This window comes from Pseudophryne corroboree, chromosome 4, assembly GCF_028390025.1.
Source record: "Pseudophryne corroboree isolate aPseCor3 chromosome 4, aPseCor3.hap2, whole genome shotgun sequence".
Taxonomy (NCBI): Eukaryota; Metazoa; Chordata; class Amphibia; order Anura; family Myobatrachidae; genus Pseudophryne; species Pseudophryne corroboree.
In genome coordinates, this window is record NC_086447.1 from 474,269,378 (window position 1) to 474,287,012 (window position 17,635).

Genomic DNA, 17,635 nt, shown 5'->3' on the forward strand with positions numbered 1-17,635 from the left:
AAAAATGGATGTAGTGGCTTTCCCTGCTGCTTCCTTGAAAGCAGCAGCGAGAGCTTTGTAAGTTAATGGAGCGGTAAGTGTCAAATACAAGTAGATGCCTCCTGCTGCAGTAGTGATCCAACCTGAGTCCTAGGATGCAGACATTGGATCACTGACTTACCATTGAGTGGCATGCACAGACTACCCATTGCTGATCCCAGGAAATCTCTGTCCATTGACAGAAAACCCTGGCCTATTCCCTTCCCCTAAACGGCAGTGACACACCTCCTTTTTCACAAAAGTAGGCCGTTGCTGCCCCCTCCTCACCCCCAAAACAGCATCAGACTGCCAATCACTGACAGTCTGATGCAGGTCTGCTTGCTATATCGCTAGGCCCAGCTGCACTCAAGAAGTAGATCCATCAGGATTTGAATGTGGGCTCATGTTATAATAAACTTCACAAGTAAAAATTGGCAAATGTACTAAAGACAATTATAACATTCAATTTATTTAATGAAAAAATGGTATGAGGATGGATTTTCATGTGATCTTTACACTTTAGCACAGTGGACCTCTGAAGTTTGTTCTTCTCTCCATATACAGTACCCAGACGTACATGTGGTAATGTCTCCTGAAAAGTTCACATGTATATTGCAGAGTACAGCGTAGACAAACCAGACACTCTACTACAAAACCAAAGCATTTTTTGTTGTGCCTTTTAAATGACCTCCAGTGAGTTTCATGTTTCTAGTATGGTACATGTTTCATTCTTATAAGTTCCATTCATATGTTCACAGTTTCTAATACCACACTGTTACAGCTAGTAAAAAACTGCATTCTATTTATAGTGGCACCTTAACTTTAGAATAAAATACTTGACATGACATGATAGTGCTCTGAATGTTTAACATACATAGGATAAAGATTTGTTCTCAATAAATTTATGGGATCAATAAATTAGATTTTGTTTTGCTAAACTGAGACAAAAATATATCAATTAATATATATTAATTAAAATACAGCAGTGTTCATTTGGAGTTAGGAGCAAATTTTGCGTAGGTGCAGAATTTGCAGCTGAGCAAGTCTTTCTGTACAATAAGGGGTGCAGCAGGAAAAATATTTTATTTCCTATTGAATGATCACACAGATACTGACTAACTTCATTTTTGCACTGTCTTTTAGAATTACTGTAGACCACACCATGTCTCACTAGTCACACCCATATAGTGCAGCTGTATGTATTACCTTTCCTGTTGCAAGGAGCGGGATTCTTGCACCTTGTCCTAGGGAGTGAGTTCTGCTCTGAGCATCAGACCATGGCAAAGTATTCCGACAGTGAGTACCCTCGTGGGCTCGCTGCGCTCGCCATGCATCGGGCATGGTGGCTTGCTTCACTCACCACAGGTTCTATTCCCACTCAGTTTGTGGCATGGAATCACCAACCGAGTGGTAATACCAAGCGTTTTTCAGTATCCCGGGAGTCAGAATTTAACCATCTGTCGGTATTCCGGCATCGATCTCATGAATGCCAGGATAACGACAGCTGGTTTATTGACTGCATTCCATATATACTGTATATATATATGGTCAATACAAAGATGAACGCAATTACATACTTTAAACATGTCCTATACACCAAGTCTTCTCCACGCCATGCACCGCCCAGAGGAAAGTTGTGATAATGTCACAATGTGGGTCCAGCACCAGCGTCTCAGCCTACTTTTACAGGGGGCATGTATTGTCAGTGTATAACATCACCATGGATACCCGCATTACTGAGGACTGAAAACACAGTAAAAACAATATGCAGAATAAACATTAAAAAAATCAAGCTCCCAAGCTAGACTGCTGTAAATAAAAAACTCACGCAGAGAGCAATATAATATCAATTGTGTGCATTAAAATTACACTAGCCCTAAGTATATATATTCAATAGGAAGAATATAGTCACCCTGATCTTAGCAAATATATAATCTACAGTATAGCCCACTGTTTTCACATGCAGTAATTACTCTTAAATCAGGCTTATACTGTATAATTTCTAAGATGTTCATATAAAAACTTAATTATTGTAATATTTAGGTTATGTATATTTATCAACTACAGTATACGTAAATATCTTTTATGACTTTAACTTAAGCTGTACATTAAAGTGTTAATTTTACTCAGCAAATAAGTTCTCCTGCTGATTGTCAAAGATTCAGTCTTTGCTTTATCAACATTTTCTAAAATTTTGGTTACTGCCTTGGGGTTTGTACTGTAAGACTCAATTGACTGTCTCTCACTGTGTAGTACATCATTCATATTCCCAGAAGGAGTGCCCTGTAGAGACAGAAGCTTATTAGGAAAAAGACCCACAGGAGAGCCTCATATGCATTCAGGGCTAACTTCAGTCATGATGGAAAGCATTTTGATTGATGTATACTAGAAAATGTGAAAACATTGACCTCTAACACAAGCTATAAGCTGCTAGATTACTGCCATTATTGCTTTAAGACATTTTAACAAGGTTTCAAACAATATCTGACGTGCAGTGCTAGAGGTAATCAACTTCTGAACAAACCTCACACTTTCATTCTAAATTCTGAAAATGCCTTTCACAGAACAATATCAAAGGGCAAAGTAAAAGATTCAACTTATTTAAAGCAAATGACAAGAGCTTTCGTTTTTTTGTCAAAGTAAAAGGTAATGCAATTTGTGTTAAATCATAAACCTCTGACAATTCTTCTCTTTCTGTGTCTAGTCATATCTGTGGATAAGTCATTTTCATTACCATTTGGTTACAATAAATTGATCCATTATAAATGAGTGCAAGATTCAAAATATAATGTTATCATTGCCACATTATTTATTTAGGCACATATAAATTCTTAACATGATTCCTGAACTAGTAGGTAGAAGAACACTCTCGGGCATGGGGACTTTATAACAAGGCTTCAAGGTGTTTAGTGGCACATTATTTGAGGTTGCAAGGATTTGCAGAAATTGCCTTCACGACTTGCGGATATAAAAAAGAAACTGTTAAGTTGCAACATCAAAGCCTAACGATCTATTTGTTGTTACGGAAGATACTGCAGGGCTAAAATAACCCTTTTTCTGAGGGAAACATACAATAAAAATAAACAATAATTTCACAGTAGAAATGTAAGCAAGAGCATAGCGTGCCTTACAAATAAACACACACACACACACACACACACACACACACACACACACACACACACACACACACTGTATAATTGCAATGCATTGTACTGTATTTATAGTATATTTTAAAGGCATATGTACATGATTTACCCTATTTTTATAGCTAGGGATATTCAAAGACTGATGTAGATTTGGGTATGAGTCCTATTTTGGCACAAATTACATTTTTGTCCTGTGTGTGTTCAAAAAATAATTGAATACATCCATTCATATTTAGACTTTTGGTAATTTTGCAATTACGCTTAGAAAGGTGTAACAATTTCAGTGTGTGCAGACTTTGGCTGAATACAGTAGGCTATAATAATCCAAATAGTTCTGTTGGAAACCACAACAAAGATGCATATGCCAGGTGGCACACAGTGTCGCGCTGGGGCATGAAGGGCCCTGTGGGTGAATAAGGGGAGGTGCACTAGACCACAGGTTCTCAAACTCGGTCCTCAGGACCCCACACGGTGCATGTTTTGCAGGTATCCTCACAAAATCACAGGTGACATAATTAACTCCACCTGTGGACCTTTTAAAATGTGTCAGTGAGTAATGAATACACCTGTGCACTTGCTGGGTTACCTGCAAAACATGCACTGTGTGGGGTCCTGAGGACCGAGTTTGAGAACCACTGCACTAGACTACACACCCTAGCTGCTCTAATGAGAGGTACTACCTTGCAGTGAGCTTTAGTACTACAGGTGCACTATGCAATCATTACTTCTCAAAATTGACATAAATATTACAATCAAACATCATATAAGATGTTGTTAGCATAAATTTGGGCAAAGATATGGACTTGCCCACCAACATCCAGGTCACCTCTTTATCGGGCAAGTGTCTAACATTATAGGGGTTCACATCTGGAGTGCAGGGCACCCCAAAGCAGCCCTGCCAAAAACACCCAGTGCACCGCACAAATTAAATACAGCAGTGAACTGTTATAAATTAACAGATTAATAAAAGCAGCTACTCAGTGTTAAGGAGTGCACATACGGTGAGATCACTGCTATGCCCAATTTTGACTATATGATTTCCCTTGAACTCCCCCAGAGCCCATAAGCACAGATTTTGACTATCTGTACTTGAGATTTTGACTAAGTGACAATTTTGATTATACTTTGTACTAGATAGTACACTAGATAGTCACGATTGACTTGCCTTCACAGTCTATCTAGCCTTGCGATATCGACATCATGGGAGCATGCAACAGGATCTAATCTGTATCACAAGCTGCCTAGCACCTTGAGATGTTCACAAATTTTCCTTAAGATTTTGACTATATAGTCAAAATCTTGCAGATTTATCTCACCGTGTGTACATACCTTTAGGAGTGTTACAAGAGTGAAAAATGTGTGATAAAATATAAAAAACAAACAAAATGATATAAAATGTTAATATAAATGTTAAGTGATGATGCCCTGAAGTGGCCCAGCTAGAGCAACTCAGAGGCCCCATGCTCCAAGTGCTCACCCCACAACTGATACTATATAAATATTTAAAAGACTTACTTATATTTATGCCTTATTTAATGTGCAGTCAAATGCTAGTTCCCTCTGGTGGAATGCAGTTGTCAGGCCCATGCATTAGGGGTGTGGCCAATATACCACAGAAGCTTGTCTAACAATTACAGAGTGTATGGTTTGGGCCCTTTTATAAATATATTCCATGCATGATAATTTAGCAGAATAATTCTCTGTAGAGAAAGAACTATAGTCTTGTACAGTATAATGTAACATATTTATGATTTTACTCAAGTGTACAGTCTGGAACCTGATAACTAGAGGAGAGGGTGGGTCCTCATGCAGTTGGGCCCACCATGGGTTTACCCTGTACCCCACTTGGGCCAGTCAGAACCTGGTGGCATATAACTTGCAGGTACATGGACACACGTGATAATCAGCAGCAACTTCTGATTGGCTGAGTTTATATTGAAGGTGACTCTCACCCGATTCACATTCTCTCAATGTTTGGAGATATGCTCCACACCTTAAAAGATATTAGAATATCTTGTCCCATAGAATTAAATGTAATGTTTGTATTTATCTGTTTTTGGGTCTATTCATGAAGCAGTGAAAAGTGTGGAGAAGTGAGCCATTGGAGAAGTTGCCCAATGCAACCAATCAGCATTGAAGTAACATTTATAATTTGCATACTATACAATTGTACAGAGCAGCTGATTGGTTGCCATGGGTAACTTCTCTACAGGCTCACTTCTCCACACTTTTCGCTGCTTCATGAATAGACCCATTAGTCCCTTAACAACTTTAAAAAACAGCTACAGTAGTTCATTAGTCCTCATACTGTATACTGGTTGTCTATAGAACTTGCCACCATTCAAACTTAAGCTTTAATGAGGTTAAAGCTTTTTAAATTATTTTTGCAACTTCCTCATTCACTTCTAAACCTGTATTAAATAGTGAACAGTTATAGTATACATAGGGCCTTCCTCACATGATGTGAACCTTGTCTTAGACCATACCTTCCAACATGTGGGACGACTTTCACGACTGGGTTGCTAACTTGGAGGGGTATTCTCTTTTCAGGAGGGACAGGTCTAACAAAAGAGGAGGAGGTGTATGTCTTTATGTTAAACCATTACTTAAACCATACCTAAAGGAGGTTATCTATGAGGAGACTGGCGATAATGTGGAGTCACTATGGGTTGAAATCTCAAGTGGGGGGAATTGAGGCAAAAAAAACTAGTCATAGGCATGTGCTACAAACAGACAGATATTAGAATACATGAGGAAGAACAACTATTGCAGCAAATCAAAACGGCTGCAGGATTGGAGAACATCCTTGTGATTGGAGATTTTAATTACCCAGATATAAACTGGAGTAACGATTCATGTGCTAAAGCAAGGGGCAGCATGTTCTTAAATATGTTTAAGGATCACTACTTGTCTCAATTAGTCGAGGACCCAACTAGGGGTAAAACTACCCTAGATATAGTAATTACTAATAATGTTGACATTATATTAAACACTAAAGTTGGGGAGACTTTGGGTAACAGTGATCACTATATGATCACATTCGACATCAGTTTCAGGAAACATAGCTACAGGGGTTCCACCAAAACTTTTAACTTTTGGAAGGCTAATTTCAGTATGCTTAGATGTGCACTTAACTACATAGAGTGGTAGGTTCTGTTTAATAACAAGAACACTTCGGAAATGTGGGATGTTTTAAAAGGGTTGCTGGATAGCAATATTCATAACTTTATTCCCATGGGCAGTAAACGCAGGAGTATTAAACTCAAACCGATGTGGCTTTACAAGAAGGTTAAGGCAGTAATGGATAAAAAAGCGGGCTTTCAAAGCATTTCATTCTAATGGAAAGGAGGAGTCTTTCAAGTATTACAAGGAGTGTAATAAGAAATGCAAAAAAGCAATAAGAGCAGGTAAAATGGAAAATTAAAAGCAAATCGCTATAGAGAGTAAAAGCAATCCTACATTTTTTTTAAATACATAAACGGTAAAAGGTTAAAAAAGGAGAATATAGGTCCATTAAAAGATGAATTAGGAGTATTGATAAATGATGACGAAATAAAAGTGGAAATACTGAACAAATTCTTTTCATCAGTATTCACCAGTGAAGAACTGATGGTGGGAGTAGAGCATAACAATCGTGACAGTAATGATTCATGGTTAGATATTTGTTTAAGCGAAGAAGTAGTCCAGGAGAGACTAAGCAAAATTAAGATGAATAAATCACCTGGTCCTGATGGACTTCACCCGAGGGTTCTTACGGAGCTTATTTCACAACTAGCACGACCCCTATACTTGATTTTCAATAGTTCAATTAGATCAGGCATGGTACCGAAGGATTGGCGTATAGCTGAGGTAGTGCCAATATTTAAAAAGGGATCCAAAAATCTTCCGGGAAACTACAGACCAGTTAGTTTAACATCTATAATGGAGAAAATATTGGAAGGAATTCTAAGGGACGGCATACAGGAGTATCTACAGTCCGCTAGGATTATTAGCAAGAACCAGCATGGGTTTGTGAGGGACAGGTCATGTCAGACTAACTTAATTAGCTTCTACAAGGAAGTGAGCAATAATCTTGATCAAGGAAAAGCAGTAGATGTGGTCTTCCTAGATTTTGCAAAAGCCTTTGATACAGTTCCTCACAGGAGACTGATGATCGAATTAAAGGAGCTTGGCCTAGGATAAACTATTTGCACATGGATAAGCAGCTGGTTGGATAGCAGGGTACAGCGAGTAGTGGTCAACGGGAAGTCCTCAACCTGGTCCCCAGTAGTCAGCAGAATACCACAAGGGTCCGTACTCGGACCACTACTGTTCAACATACTTATCAATGACCTAGAAATAGGCCTGGAAAGCACAGTGTCAATCTTTGCATATGATACTAAACTGTGTAAGGTAATTAATTCAGAATTGGATGTGGAGTCCTTGCAGAATGATCTATCTAAACTTGAACTCTGGGCGTCTAAATGGAAAATGAGGTTCAATACAGACAAATGCAAGGTTATGCATTTTGGGACTAAAAACAAACTTGCATCCTACATATTAAATGGGGAATGCATAGGGGAAACAGAGTTGGAAAAAGATTTGGGGGTATTCATTGATAATAGGCTTAATAACCGTACACAATGTCAAAACGCAGTAAAGAAGGCAAGTAAGGTGCTAGCGTGCATATAAAGGGGAATTGAGACAAGGGACTCGTGTCACGATCCAGGTAATTCCTTATTAGTATTTACCTTCCAAATGCCTCCTGAGACTGTCCCAGTGTCCCAAGCCTGGATTCCATCTGCACTGTCTGTGTGCAGCATGCTGCATCTCATTGTCTCAAATCTCTTTACTGTGATTCTGGCAGCTTCATGGTTAAAACTCACATGCAAGTTACAAACAGTCTTTCCCTCCAAGTTCAAACATGGGCGCAGCCATGTTTGTTTTCATCACATGTTACTTTTCAGCCAATCAGCTGCACTCTGCTCCCAGCCTGATTACACAGCAGCTGCACTCTGGTCTCTGGTTAATTGCCCACCAATCCCTGCTAACCTGTGGGTTTAAATAGCCTGTCCCAGCATTGAAGGATGTCAGTGCTTCAATGGTCTTCAGTGTTTCCAGTGAGCAGTTCTTCCATGGACTTTCTCTGCAGTGCTTCATTTGTCTCCAGTGGTTTCTGTGTGCAGTCTTCTACAGATTCTCCAGTGAACTCTCCTGCATTCAAGCCTGACTCCTCTGTGTTACACTCTGTGGTGTAACACGACACCTCTGTGATTAACCCTCTACAACATCACCTTACTCACCTGTGTCTGTATTCCGGCTTTCCAGCAGCCACTCTTCAACAACTACAGTTTTCCAGCGAACCCTAGTTCATTTACAGTTTACAGAACTTTTCTCTACATTCCAGGTTACCGGTATTAACCAGTTGCACACCTAAATTTCCACTTGTGACTTTCTATTGTTTTTGCAAGTTTTATGACTTTTCATTTAATAAAATCACTGAAAGATATTTCCAGTTGTCGTGGTCACGCCTTCGGGCATCCTTGCTACTGTCTTTACGCATGTCCAGGAGTCACATGGCTCCTCCTAAGTTCAAGTACCCGTCAACCCCTACAACTGAGGCTCCCAGTCACGGTCATCAGCCCTCAGTTGTGACAACTCGGATGTAATCATGCTGCTGTTTAAGGCATTGGTACGTCCGCACCTGGAATATTGTGTTCAGTTTTGGGCACCATTGTATAAAAAAGACATCAGTGAACTCGAAAGTGTTCAAAGGCGAGCTACTAAATTGATTAAAGGCCTAGAAGGACTGGACTATAAGGAAAGACTTTCTAGGTTGAATATGTATACTCTAGAAAAGAGGCATCTAAGAGGAGATATTATTAATATCTTCAAATATGTAAAGGGACATCACAAAGAGTTATCAGAGGAATTATTTATTAAAAGAACACAGTTTAGGACATGTAGGCACTCGCTGCGACTGGAGGAGAGAAAGTTCCAAACGCAATGGAGGAAATGGTTCTTCAATGTTAGGGCAATCAGGATGTGGAATTCCCTGCCAGGGAAGGTGGTAATGGCGGACTCTGTAAATGGATTTAAAAAAGGAATGGATAAATTTCTGAATGAAAAAGCTATCCACGGTTATAATACTTAAAATATCAACGTAGTTAATCCGGGGGTAACATGAGTTGTAGTAGCTAACTAGTCATAAAACATTATTCAGCGGGTCTGTAGATTCATCACAACTTAAAACAGGTTAAACACGATGGCCAATTTGCCTCTATTCAACCTCAATTACTATGTTACTATGTTACTATGACCCTCTCGAGGAGGGATACAATGCTTTGCTACTGGACTTTTCTCTTAATTTGTGATTGCCATCATCTGTTTTGACCAGGTTAATGGATCACCACAACTGATGGCAAGCATACATTAAGAGGGAAGTCCAGGAGCAGAGCATTCTGTCCAACCTGGAGAGGGTCATGTTTGGAGGTATGTGTTAGACTACAACCTCCTAGGGAAAGAAAGGTTCTTGCAATATATTGTCTTTTAGCTTCCAACATGTTTTTCCCTAGCTCCCACAGCACTTGAGTCACTGTCTGCTATTCATTATTTCATTGATGTCAAAGGAGTGGAGTAGAGACAGGAGAGGTTCTCCATTAATGTAGCCAATCACTGCATTGAATTCTGCAGTGAGAAGCCAGTGATTGGAGTGATTGAATAATGGTGCAGTGATTTACAAGTGGCCTCCCGGGTGTCAGAAAGAGGTTGCACAGTGAAAAGACTGTTCTTTGTAGCATGCTATCATTTGCAGCAGTACGGATGGTGTAATGATTTTCATTACTGCCTCACAGCACTGAGGTCATGGGTTCAATTCCCACCATGGCCCTAACTGTGTGGAGTTTGTGTATTCTTCCCTTTACTTGTGTGGGTTTCCTCTGGGTACTCTGGTTTCCTCCCACAATCAAAAATATACTGGTAGGTTAATTGGCTTCCAGGAAAATGAACCCTAGCGTGAATGTGTCTGTATGTATATGAGATAGGGAATATAGACTGTAAGCTCCACTGGGGTATGGAGTGATGTGAATGGCCAAATATTCTCTGTAAAGTGCTGTGGAATATGTGTGCATTATATAAATAACTTGTAATAAATAAATAATCATTTATGGATTTAAAAAAACTAAATTTTTCTGCTTTAGTAATTAATACTTTTTGGAAAGTTTAATTGGTACTGTAATAATGGATCTTGCAGATCATTAATATATAATTACCATGAAATAAGAACTAAATGTACCAAACTAATCACATTGATTACAGACAATGTAGAAAGTATTTGTTTGCATGAAAAAACTGTAAATATTTAAATATGTGCACAGCAAAGAGCTGCCTATTACAAAGGATCCCTCAAAATTTTATATAGTTTTCCTATAGCTCCACCCAACCTATCCAATCTATTAGCACATTAGGAACCCCAAATCAGAAATTTGCTTTAATCGGTTTAGCATATTGTAGGTTAATGAAAGCAAGTGCTGGATTGGTTGAGATGGCTTAGCAAATAAAAATTGATACATTATAACAATAAAACATAGCTGAAACTCATATTTACTATAGCCTGTATTCGACACTGTATTGTGTGGACTTGCATGATGTGCATCTAGTTGAATAATATAAATAAACAAAATAGACCCACAAATTACAAAAATATAAAATAATACTAACTCAATCTTTTGTCCTCATAAAGACAAACATGTAGCCAACAATAAGTGATGTTTCACTGTTCACTGATGTTTCTAACAGTTACTTCAGTAGCCAGCATTTGTAAAGCAAGTAATTTCTACATGATATAAAAATTTCATAATGTGTTCTTTTACTACTGTATATTAATAATTGTATGAAAGTGCAATTAAGCCTCAGCGTGTAATGCAGTACGCAACGTACTTGAAATAACTTGCCTTGCATATATGAAAATGTGCAAAGTACAAATGTTTTTGGATTTGAATTCCTCAGAACATGTCTCAAATGCATTTGCCTATAATGTGCATCACCAGGCACTAGTTGGCAGATAAATAATTTTAGTGACAAGGTGAAATTTTCAATGAGCTTTCACAGCTTGATAAGTCATTTTAATTACTATGTGATGCATATTTAAGTGACAGCAGTTTGTTGGATGCTTCAGGCAGGAACATGGTAAAATTGCAGGGTTGCTTAGCTGACATGCTGCGTCAAAAGAATAAATCTTGGATAGTTTGTATACCCCATACGAATTTTGCTTGCAGATTTTGTTTTAAACAAAAACATTATTTATGTTTGTATTCGCAGAGATCCTTCTGTAGTGCCATGGTAGAAGAATTAAGGATGTCACTAAAGTGTCAACGACGACTGAAACATAAACCACAGCCTCCTGTAATAGTGAAAACAGAGGAAGTAATCAACATGCATACATTTAATGACAGAAGATTGCCAGGAAAAGAAACAATGGCTTAAAGCTGGGTGTCAGGCATCCCCAAGCACAAACTGTCAGCTTTTTGTTTTCTTTTTCCAAACAACTCTGCGAGAATGTTTCCTGTGGAAATATGCAACCTGTGCAAAATAAAAATGAGTTACCTCATGTCGCTGTGTCTATGAACTTGAGACTTATTAATCTGATCCTTCGGTCAGACTAGAACTGCAAGAGTCATGGATAAAGAACTTCTGCGGAGGTTGAACTTTTTTTTCAAGGGGTCCACCATTCTTCTGAATGTAAACGTGTACGTTTTGTGGTTGCTTTAAAAATACAGTCCCAAACAAGAAACCAATAAGAGGTCACTTTTACTTGTTTCAAAGAAAAAAAAACAAAAAACAAAAACAAATGCCAGATTAACCAATGAAGAAAGATATTAAATATAAACTTTATCAAAATGACTGTATGTTCTTTGCACTTATATAGCAAAGATGGGAGACAATTAGACAAATTATTATTAAATGCCCAAATGAAAATGTTAGAATACATTCATATGCTGATGAGGCAACATGAGATCACTAAAAGAAGGCATTATAATCCATCAATTGACATGATTATACAAACAAATACAGTATGATAAGATTCTTATCTGATTTTGTGGACTCTGTGTTTCACTGTCGTAAATAAAACAAAATGTCAGTAAACAAGGCAATAATTGTATCGTTCAATTCAACCAGATTACAGCATTTCTGTGTGAGAATGTTAGATTGACTCAGTTTATGCTGACAAGTAGTTATTATGGAGTATAGAAGAATGTATCTAATTGTATATTGCAGAGAGTGAAATTGTGGATGTGACGAAGAGGATCCATTGTAGACAATATGGATTTTTTTTTTAAAAATGTGTCACTGTTAACCGTTTGAACCCCACTGAGCCTCTGCAGTGTCCTCCAGCTGTGGAAATGCACGGGCCTCTTAGAAGAACTTTCCACAGGGAGCTTTAAATGGACTGCATTCATCAATACAGTCAGTGTTTAATGAACAAAATCCTCGAGCAATTTTTATTTAAAAATGTTCAGGTTTATTTGTGGAAATGCAAGATTTCTATAAAAATAGTTTTTGTATGGAGATTTTTGTAATACTTTTTATCAACAAAATCCAAACATACGTTATTTCTGTCAGGGGTGTGATGCCAAGCATGAACGGTAGTGTGTGTGAGCACCACCAACGTTTGGTGAGATTATTTTTATCAAATTCAAGTTCAGTATAAAACAAAGAGAATTATTTTCAAGTCCAGTATTGCTAGTTGCACTACCAACACTGCTTCCCATGCTACACCCCTGATTTCACTAAGCTAAGACCATACTGTAATGAACAATTGTGTGTAAATGGTAAAATACACAGTCTTCTTGACCACATTGTGATAACAGTTGAAGTGCACACAGTTTCCTGTTTGAATTCAATGCACAAAATAAACATCAGCAAAAACAAATTGGATTTATCTATTTTATTTTGTATGTAAGATTAAAAAAAATTAGGTATATGCAGCCAGAAAATAATCATTGCTAAATTACTCATATAACATCTTCATCTATAAAGATGAGCTTAAGTACAGCAGCTGAAGGGCCAAGGTTGAAGACTCATGACTTAAGCCAGGGGTGTCAAACTCGCGGCCCTCCAGCTGTTGTGAAACTACACATCCCAGCATGCCTTGCCATCTATTTTGTATTAGGGACGGCTGCAACTGTGGCAGGGCATGCTGGAATGTGTAGTTCCAAAACAGCTGGAGGGCCACGAGTTTGACACCCCTGACTTAAGCCATTACAAACAGATTTGTATCTTTTTTTTTAGACTCTGCTGATGCAATATTGCTGTATTGCTGGGTACACACTTTTCAATATAATGTATGATACATAGAGGAATGATATCTCATTTGTGGATTGGTGGGTGTGTACACCTGACCAACATTGTTCCCAGACATTGTTCATTTGTGCCCTGCAGTGATAGGTCAACCACAGCAGCCACTTAATATGGTATCACAAGTGGGTGGACATATTCAAATGACTCTGCTTCCGTACATATCAGGCCATGGATTGGTTTATACACGCAAAATTGATTTGTATACAGCTTGCCAATCGACAGATTGGTTGGCATATTGGCTGGGCAGCCAATCTCTTGGCATAATGTGTACCCAACTTAAAAGTGAGGTTTATCATTGATTAGTATATAAGGTACAACAGAGACATTGCTACATAAATAAGAACAAGTACATAAAAATGCAAATGCTCAAATGTATTCTATATAATGGGATCCAGTGCACAATCCAGTTGCATTTATGTTTACACAGAGTAGTCATAATTTTATGATAATAAATATGTCAGTTACATAGGCAAATGCAGGGGGGGGGTTCTGGTTGCCCAGAAACCCCCCTCCTCTTGGCAAGTGGCTCGAATTATGAAAACAATTGCAATGGTATATACTGTAATACGAATACTAGAACTGTCGCCACATCATGCAGTTTAAGGGAGAGAGCAGAGCTGATGCACATGTCCAGTGGTAGCAACTTCTACCAAGTTTGCTGTGTGTGTGGATCTGAGTCCTCACTCAGTGCACTGGACCAGAGAATAGCTGCTAGGAAGAAGAGACAGGAGCCTTACCATGATGTGGGAGAAAGTGTGCTTAGAAAGTGCAGTTCTGGTTCTTTTATGTTTGTGTATTTATCAATTTATTATTGTATGTTTAACCTTTTCCTGACCACTTATCTTATTTATATTATTTAACTATGTTTGATACAGCATATACTATACACAATATATTAAATAGTAATCTTGTATTCCATACAGTATCCAGTATATACAAAGACCAATGGTTACATTAATGTCCAGAGTCATTACTAGGTTCTTCTACCATGCCCTTCAGACTCCTGCTCCAATGTTCAGCAGAGTGGGAGCATGTGTACTGCATTTGGAAACCCCCCTCTAGAAATCCTGCGTTTGCCACTGAGTTAAGGTAGTTGGGAACAGACATCCCTAAAACAAGATTTTCTAATGATATTGCTCCAAATATTGTTACGTTAGTAGATCTACAGTAGTAAGTAGTGTAAACACTGTGCCAGTAAATGTCATGAGCATCTAGACCAAATCTCAGATTTTTGTAGATTTTTTGCAGCAAGGTTTAAATCTATGATTTTCATTTTTAATGCAAAACTAGGCTGCAAATTCATTGTATCTTGATTTACTTTTACCTCATATGTCTGAGATAATACCTGGTTTAAAGATAGGGGGTGCGGTCCGGGTTATGCAGGCATGCGGGGACCGTTGGGGGCATGGGCCGTGTCGGCTTCGTGATGTCACATGCAGCCACTGCGACCTGAGCAGCAATGGGTAGCTCCTTGCCACTGCACAGGAGCTGCACTGGTGGGGAGCTACTCTACTAGTACAAAAGCATCACCGCTGTGCAATGCTTTTGTACTTGTGCAATGTTGCAGGGCCTGACATGCGAGTCGGACAAGCCCTGTGCTGGGCGTCCCCCCACATGTCAGGGAAGCTGATCGTAGATGTGCTAAATTTAGCACATCGACAATCAGGTCTGAATCACCCCCATTGTGCAGAAGTGATAGAAGAACCTAATACTGACCCTGGACATACATTGGTCTTTTTATACACTGGATAGTGTATTGAGTACTATTTTAGTAATTAACACTGTAGATATGAGTATAGTATAAGTTTTATCAAACATAATAAGCTAATATAAAAAACATAAATAGTCAGCAAAAAGTTAAACATCCCATAATAAATAAATAAATAAATAAATATATATATATATACATTCTAGAACCAGTAGGAGACAGAATCACACTTTCTAAGCACTCAGTCTCTTAATGGTAAGGCTCCTATCTCTTCTTCCTGGAAGCTACTCTCTGGTCCAGTCTGCTGATTGAGTGCTCAGATCTACGCATACCACAAACTTGGTAGAGGAAGCTGCTACACTGGGCATGTTCAACAGCTCCGCTCTGTTACTCAAACTGCATGTTGTGGCGACAGCTATAGTAATCATATTGTGATCATAATTTGAGCTTCTGGCAAAGGGGAGGGGCATTTATGGGCAGCTGGAACCCCCTCTGCATTTGCCTATTGTCCTGAGGACTGAGTTTGAGAACCTCTGAGTTAGAGTAAAAAAAGCAACTTACTTAAACAACAGTAGGTGCATTTTGTTAAGATATAAACAAACAAAATCTCAAAGAAAATTATACAGATGTGTCCTCATACGTCTTGCTTGAATATGTCACGCAGCGGGAGATGCCTGGCTTGAGTGAGCTGACAGGTCAATTCAGAGTTGATCGCAGCAGCAAATTTGTTAGCAGTTGGGCAAAACCATGTGCACTGCAGGGGGGCAGATATAACATATACAGAGAGAGTTAGATTTAGGTGGAGTGCTTTGAAACTGAAATCGAAATTGCAATGTAAAAATAAAGCAGCCAGTATTTACCCTGCACAGAAACATAATAACCCACCCAAATATAACTCTCTCTGCAAATGTTATATCTGCCACACCTGCAGTGCACATGGTTTTTCCCAAAAGCTAACAAATTTGCTGCTGTGGTCAACTCTGAATTACCCCCTCTGTTAGCATTGGGCATTTTTTTTTATTTACACCACTATGTGCATTAGTAGACTCTGCTGTTTCAAATTATAAAATTATATGTGGCATGCCTATATTCTGTGGGTGACCGCGCCTATATCTGCATATGAGATGCTATGTTACAGTGATTTCTAGAAAAACAGTAGTGTAGCAATTTGTGTGCAGGTACAGCTTCTTTTCCAATTTTAGGGGTCACCCTGTACATATATATATATATATATATATATATATATATATATAGTTTTTGGGGCAGTCCAGCACTCCTGAGGACTATGGATTGTTCCCAGGTGCCCTCCGTAGTGAGTACAATACAAAAGAAATAGACAGCGGGACTTTCATCAATATAAAAGTATATTAAAAAACTGATCACAAGGAAGGTACATACTTCGGAGTTTTTTGTGACCAGTTTTTTAATATACTATTATATTGATGAAAGCTGTCTTTTTTGTGTATATATATATATATATATATATATATATATATGACCACCAGCTAATAGCCAGAGTAACTGCCTTGTGCAGCATGGACAGCAGCAAGACAATAAGACTCTCCTCTAGCCTCCAAACTTTTAAGTGTTCCCTGAAAACTCACCTCTTCAGGCAAGCTTATCAAATTCCTGAACTGCCCATATGACCTTCAGAAGCATTCATATCTAATTACATCCCATCAGGACTGTCTCTGCTATCTGGTGTGACCGCTATGCTATAGTTAGTGCCTATTCTTATGTACCCTTCTTCCTTCCCTGTAGATTGTAAGCTTGCGAGCAGGGCCTTCCTACCTCTATGTCTGTCTGCTATTACCCAGTTTTGTCTTATAATTGTTTCCAATTGTTAAGCACACCGGAATATGCTGCTCTATATAAGAAACTGTAAATAAATAAAACTGTAAATAGACAGGCCGAATTGACATTTTAGACACAAATATGGTAGCCCCCAGGTTCATTTTAATGGTGACCTGCTCCACTTTAGCATGTCGGTTGGCCCTCACGCACCTTTGTAGCCGACATTAACCTCTCACCTCAATGGCACGTGGTACTCTGTAGTTTTAACATCGGTTATTCACAATGCTGCAATTGGTCCAGTCACAATACACCTTCACCACAGCAGCACGTAAACAGTTTACAAACTGCGCTGTTTCAGAAATACTGCCACCCAAAAGCCAATAATTATCGCTTTTTGCAACTCGGATAAATCGCCCATTTTACCCATGAAAGCAAGGAGTGATATGTGTGCAGATGGTCTATATCACTTTATATATCCAGTGCATGACACATGATGTACTTCGTGGGCTACGTGCTGCCCACGCTAAATGCAGGAGGTGGTAATAATAATGTGGTTCTGATTCAGTATGATTTACTGGTGGGCGGGATACCAACTGTCCATATCCCGATAGCGGCATCCCACCTGCCA

General features: G+C 38.7%; 1 protein-coding gene across 1 annotated transcript in view; it reads left to right on the forward strand.

The window, feature by feature from the left end:
• The window catches only part of GRIK2 (glutamate ionotropic receptor kainate type subunit 2), an 839,395-nt gene extending 826,318 nt beyond the window's left edge, over nt 1–13,077 (forward strand). The window contains exon 17 of the mRNA XM_063917041.1: nt 11,466–13,077. Within this exon, the coding sequence (XP_063773111.1) occupies nt 11,466–11,630 (165 nt within the window). The 3' untranslated portion in view covers nt 11,631–13,077. The remainder of the gene's footprint in view (nt 1–11,465) is intronic.
• Nucleotides 13,078–17,635: the final 4,558 nt, after the last annotated feature.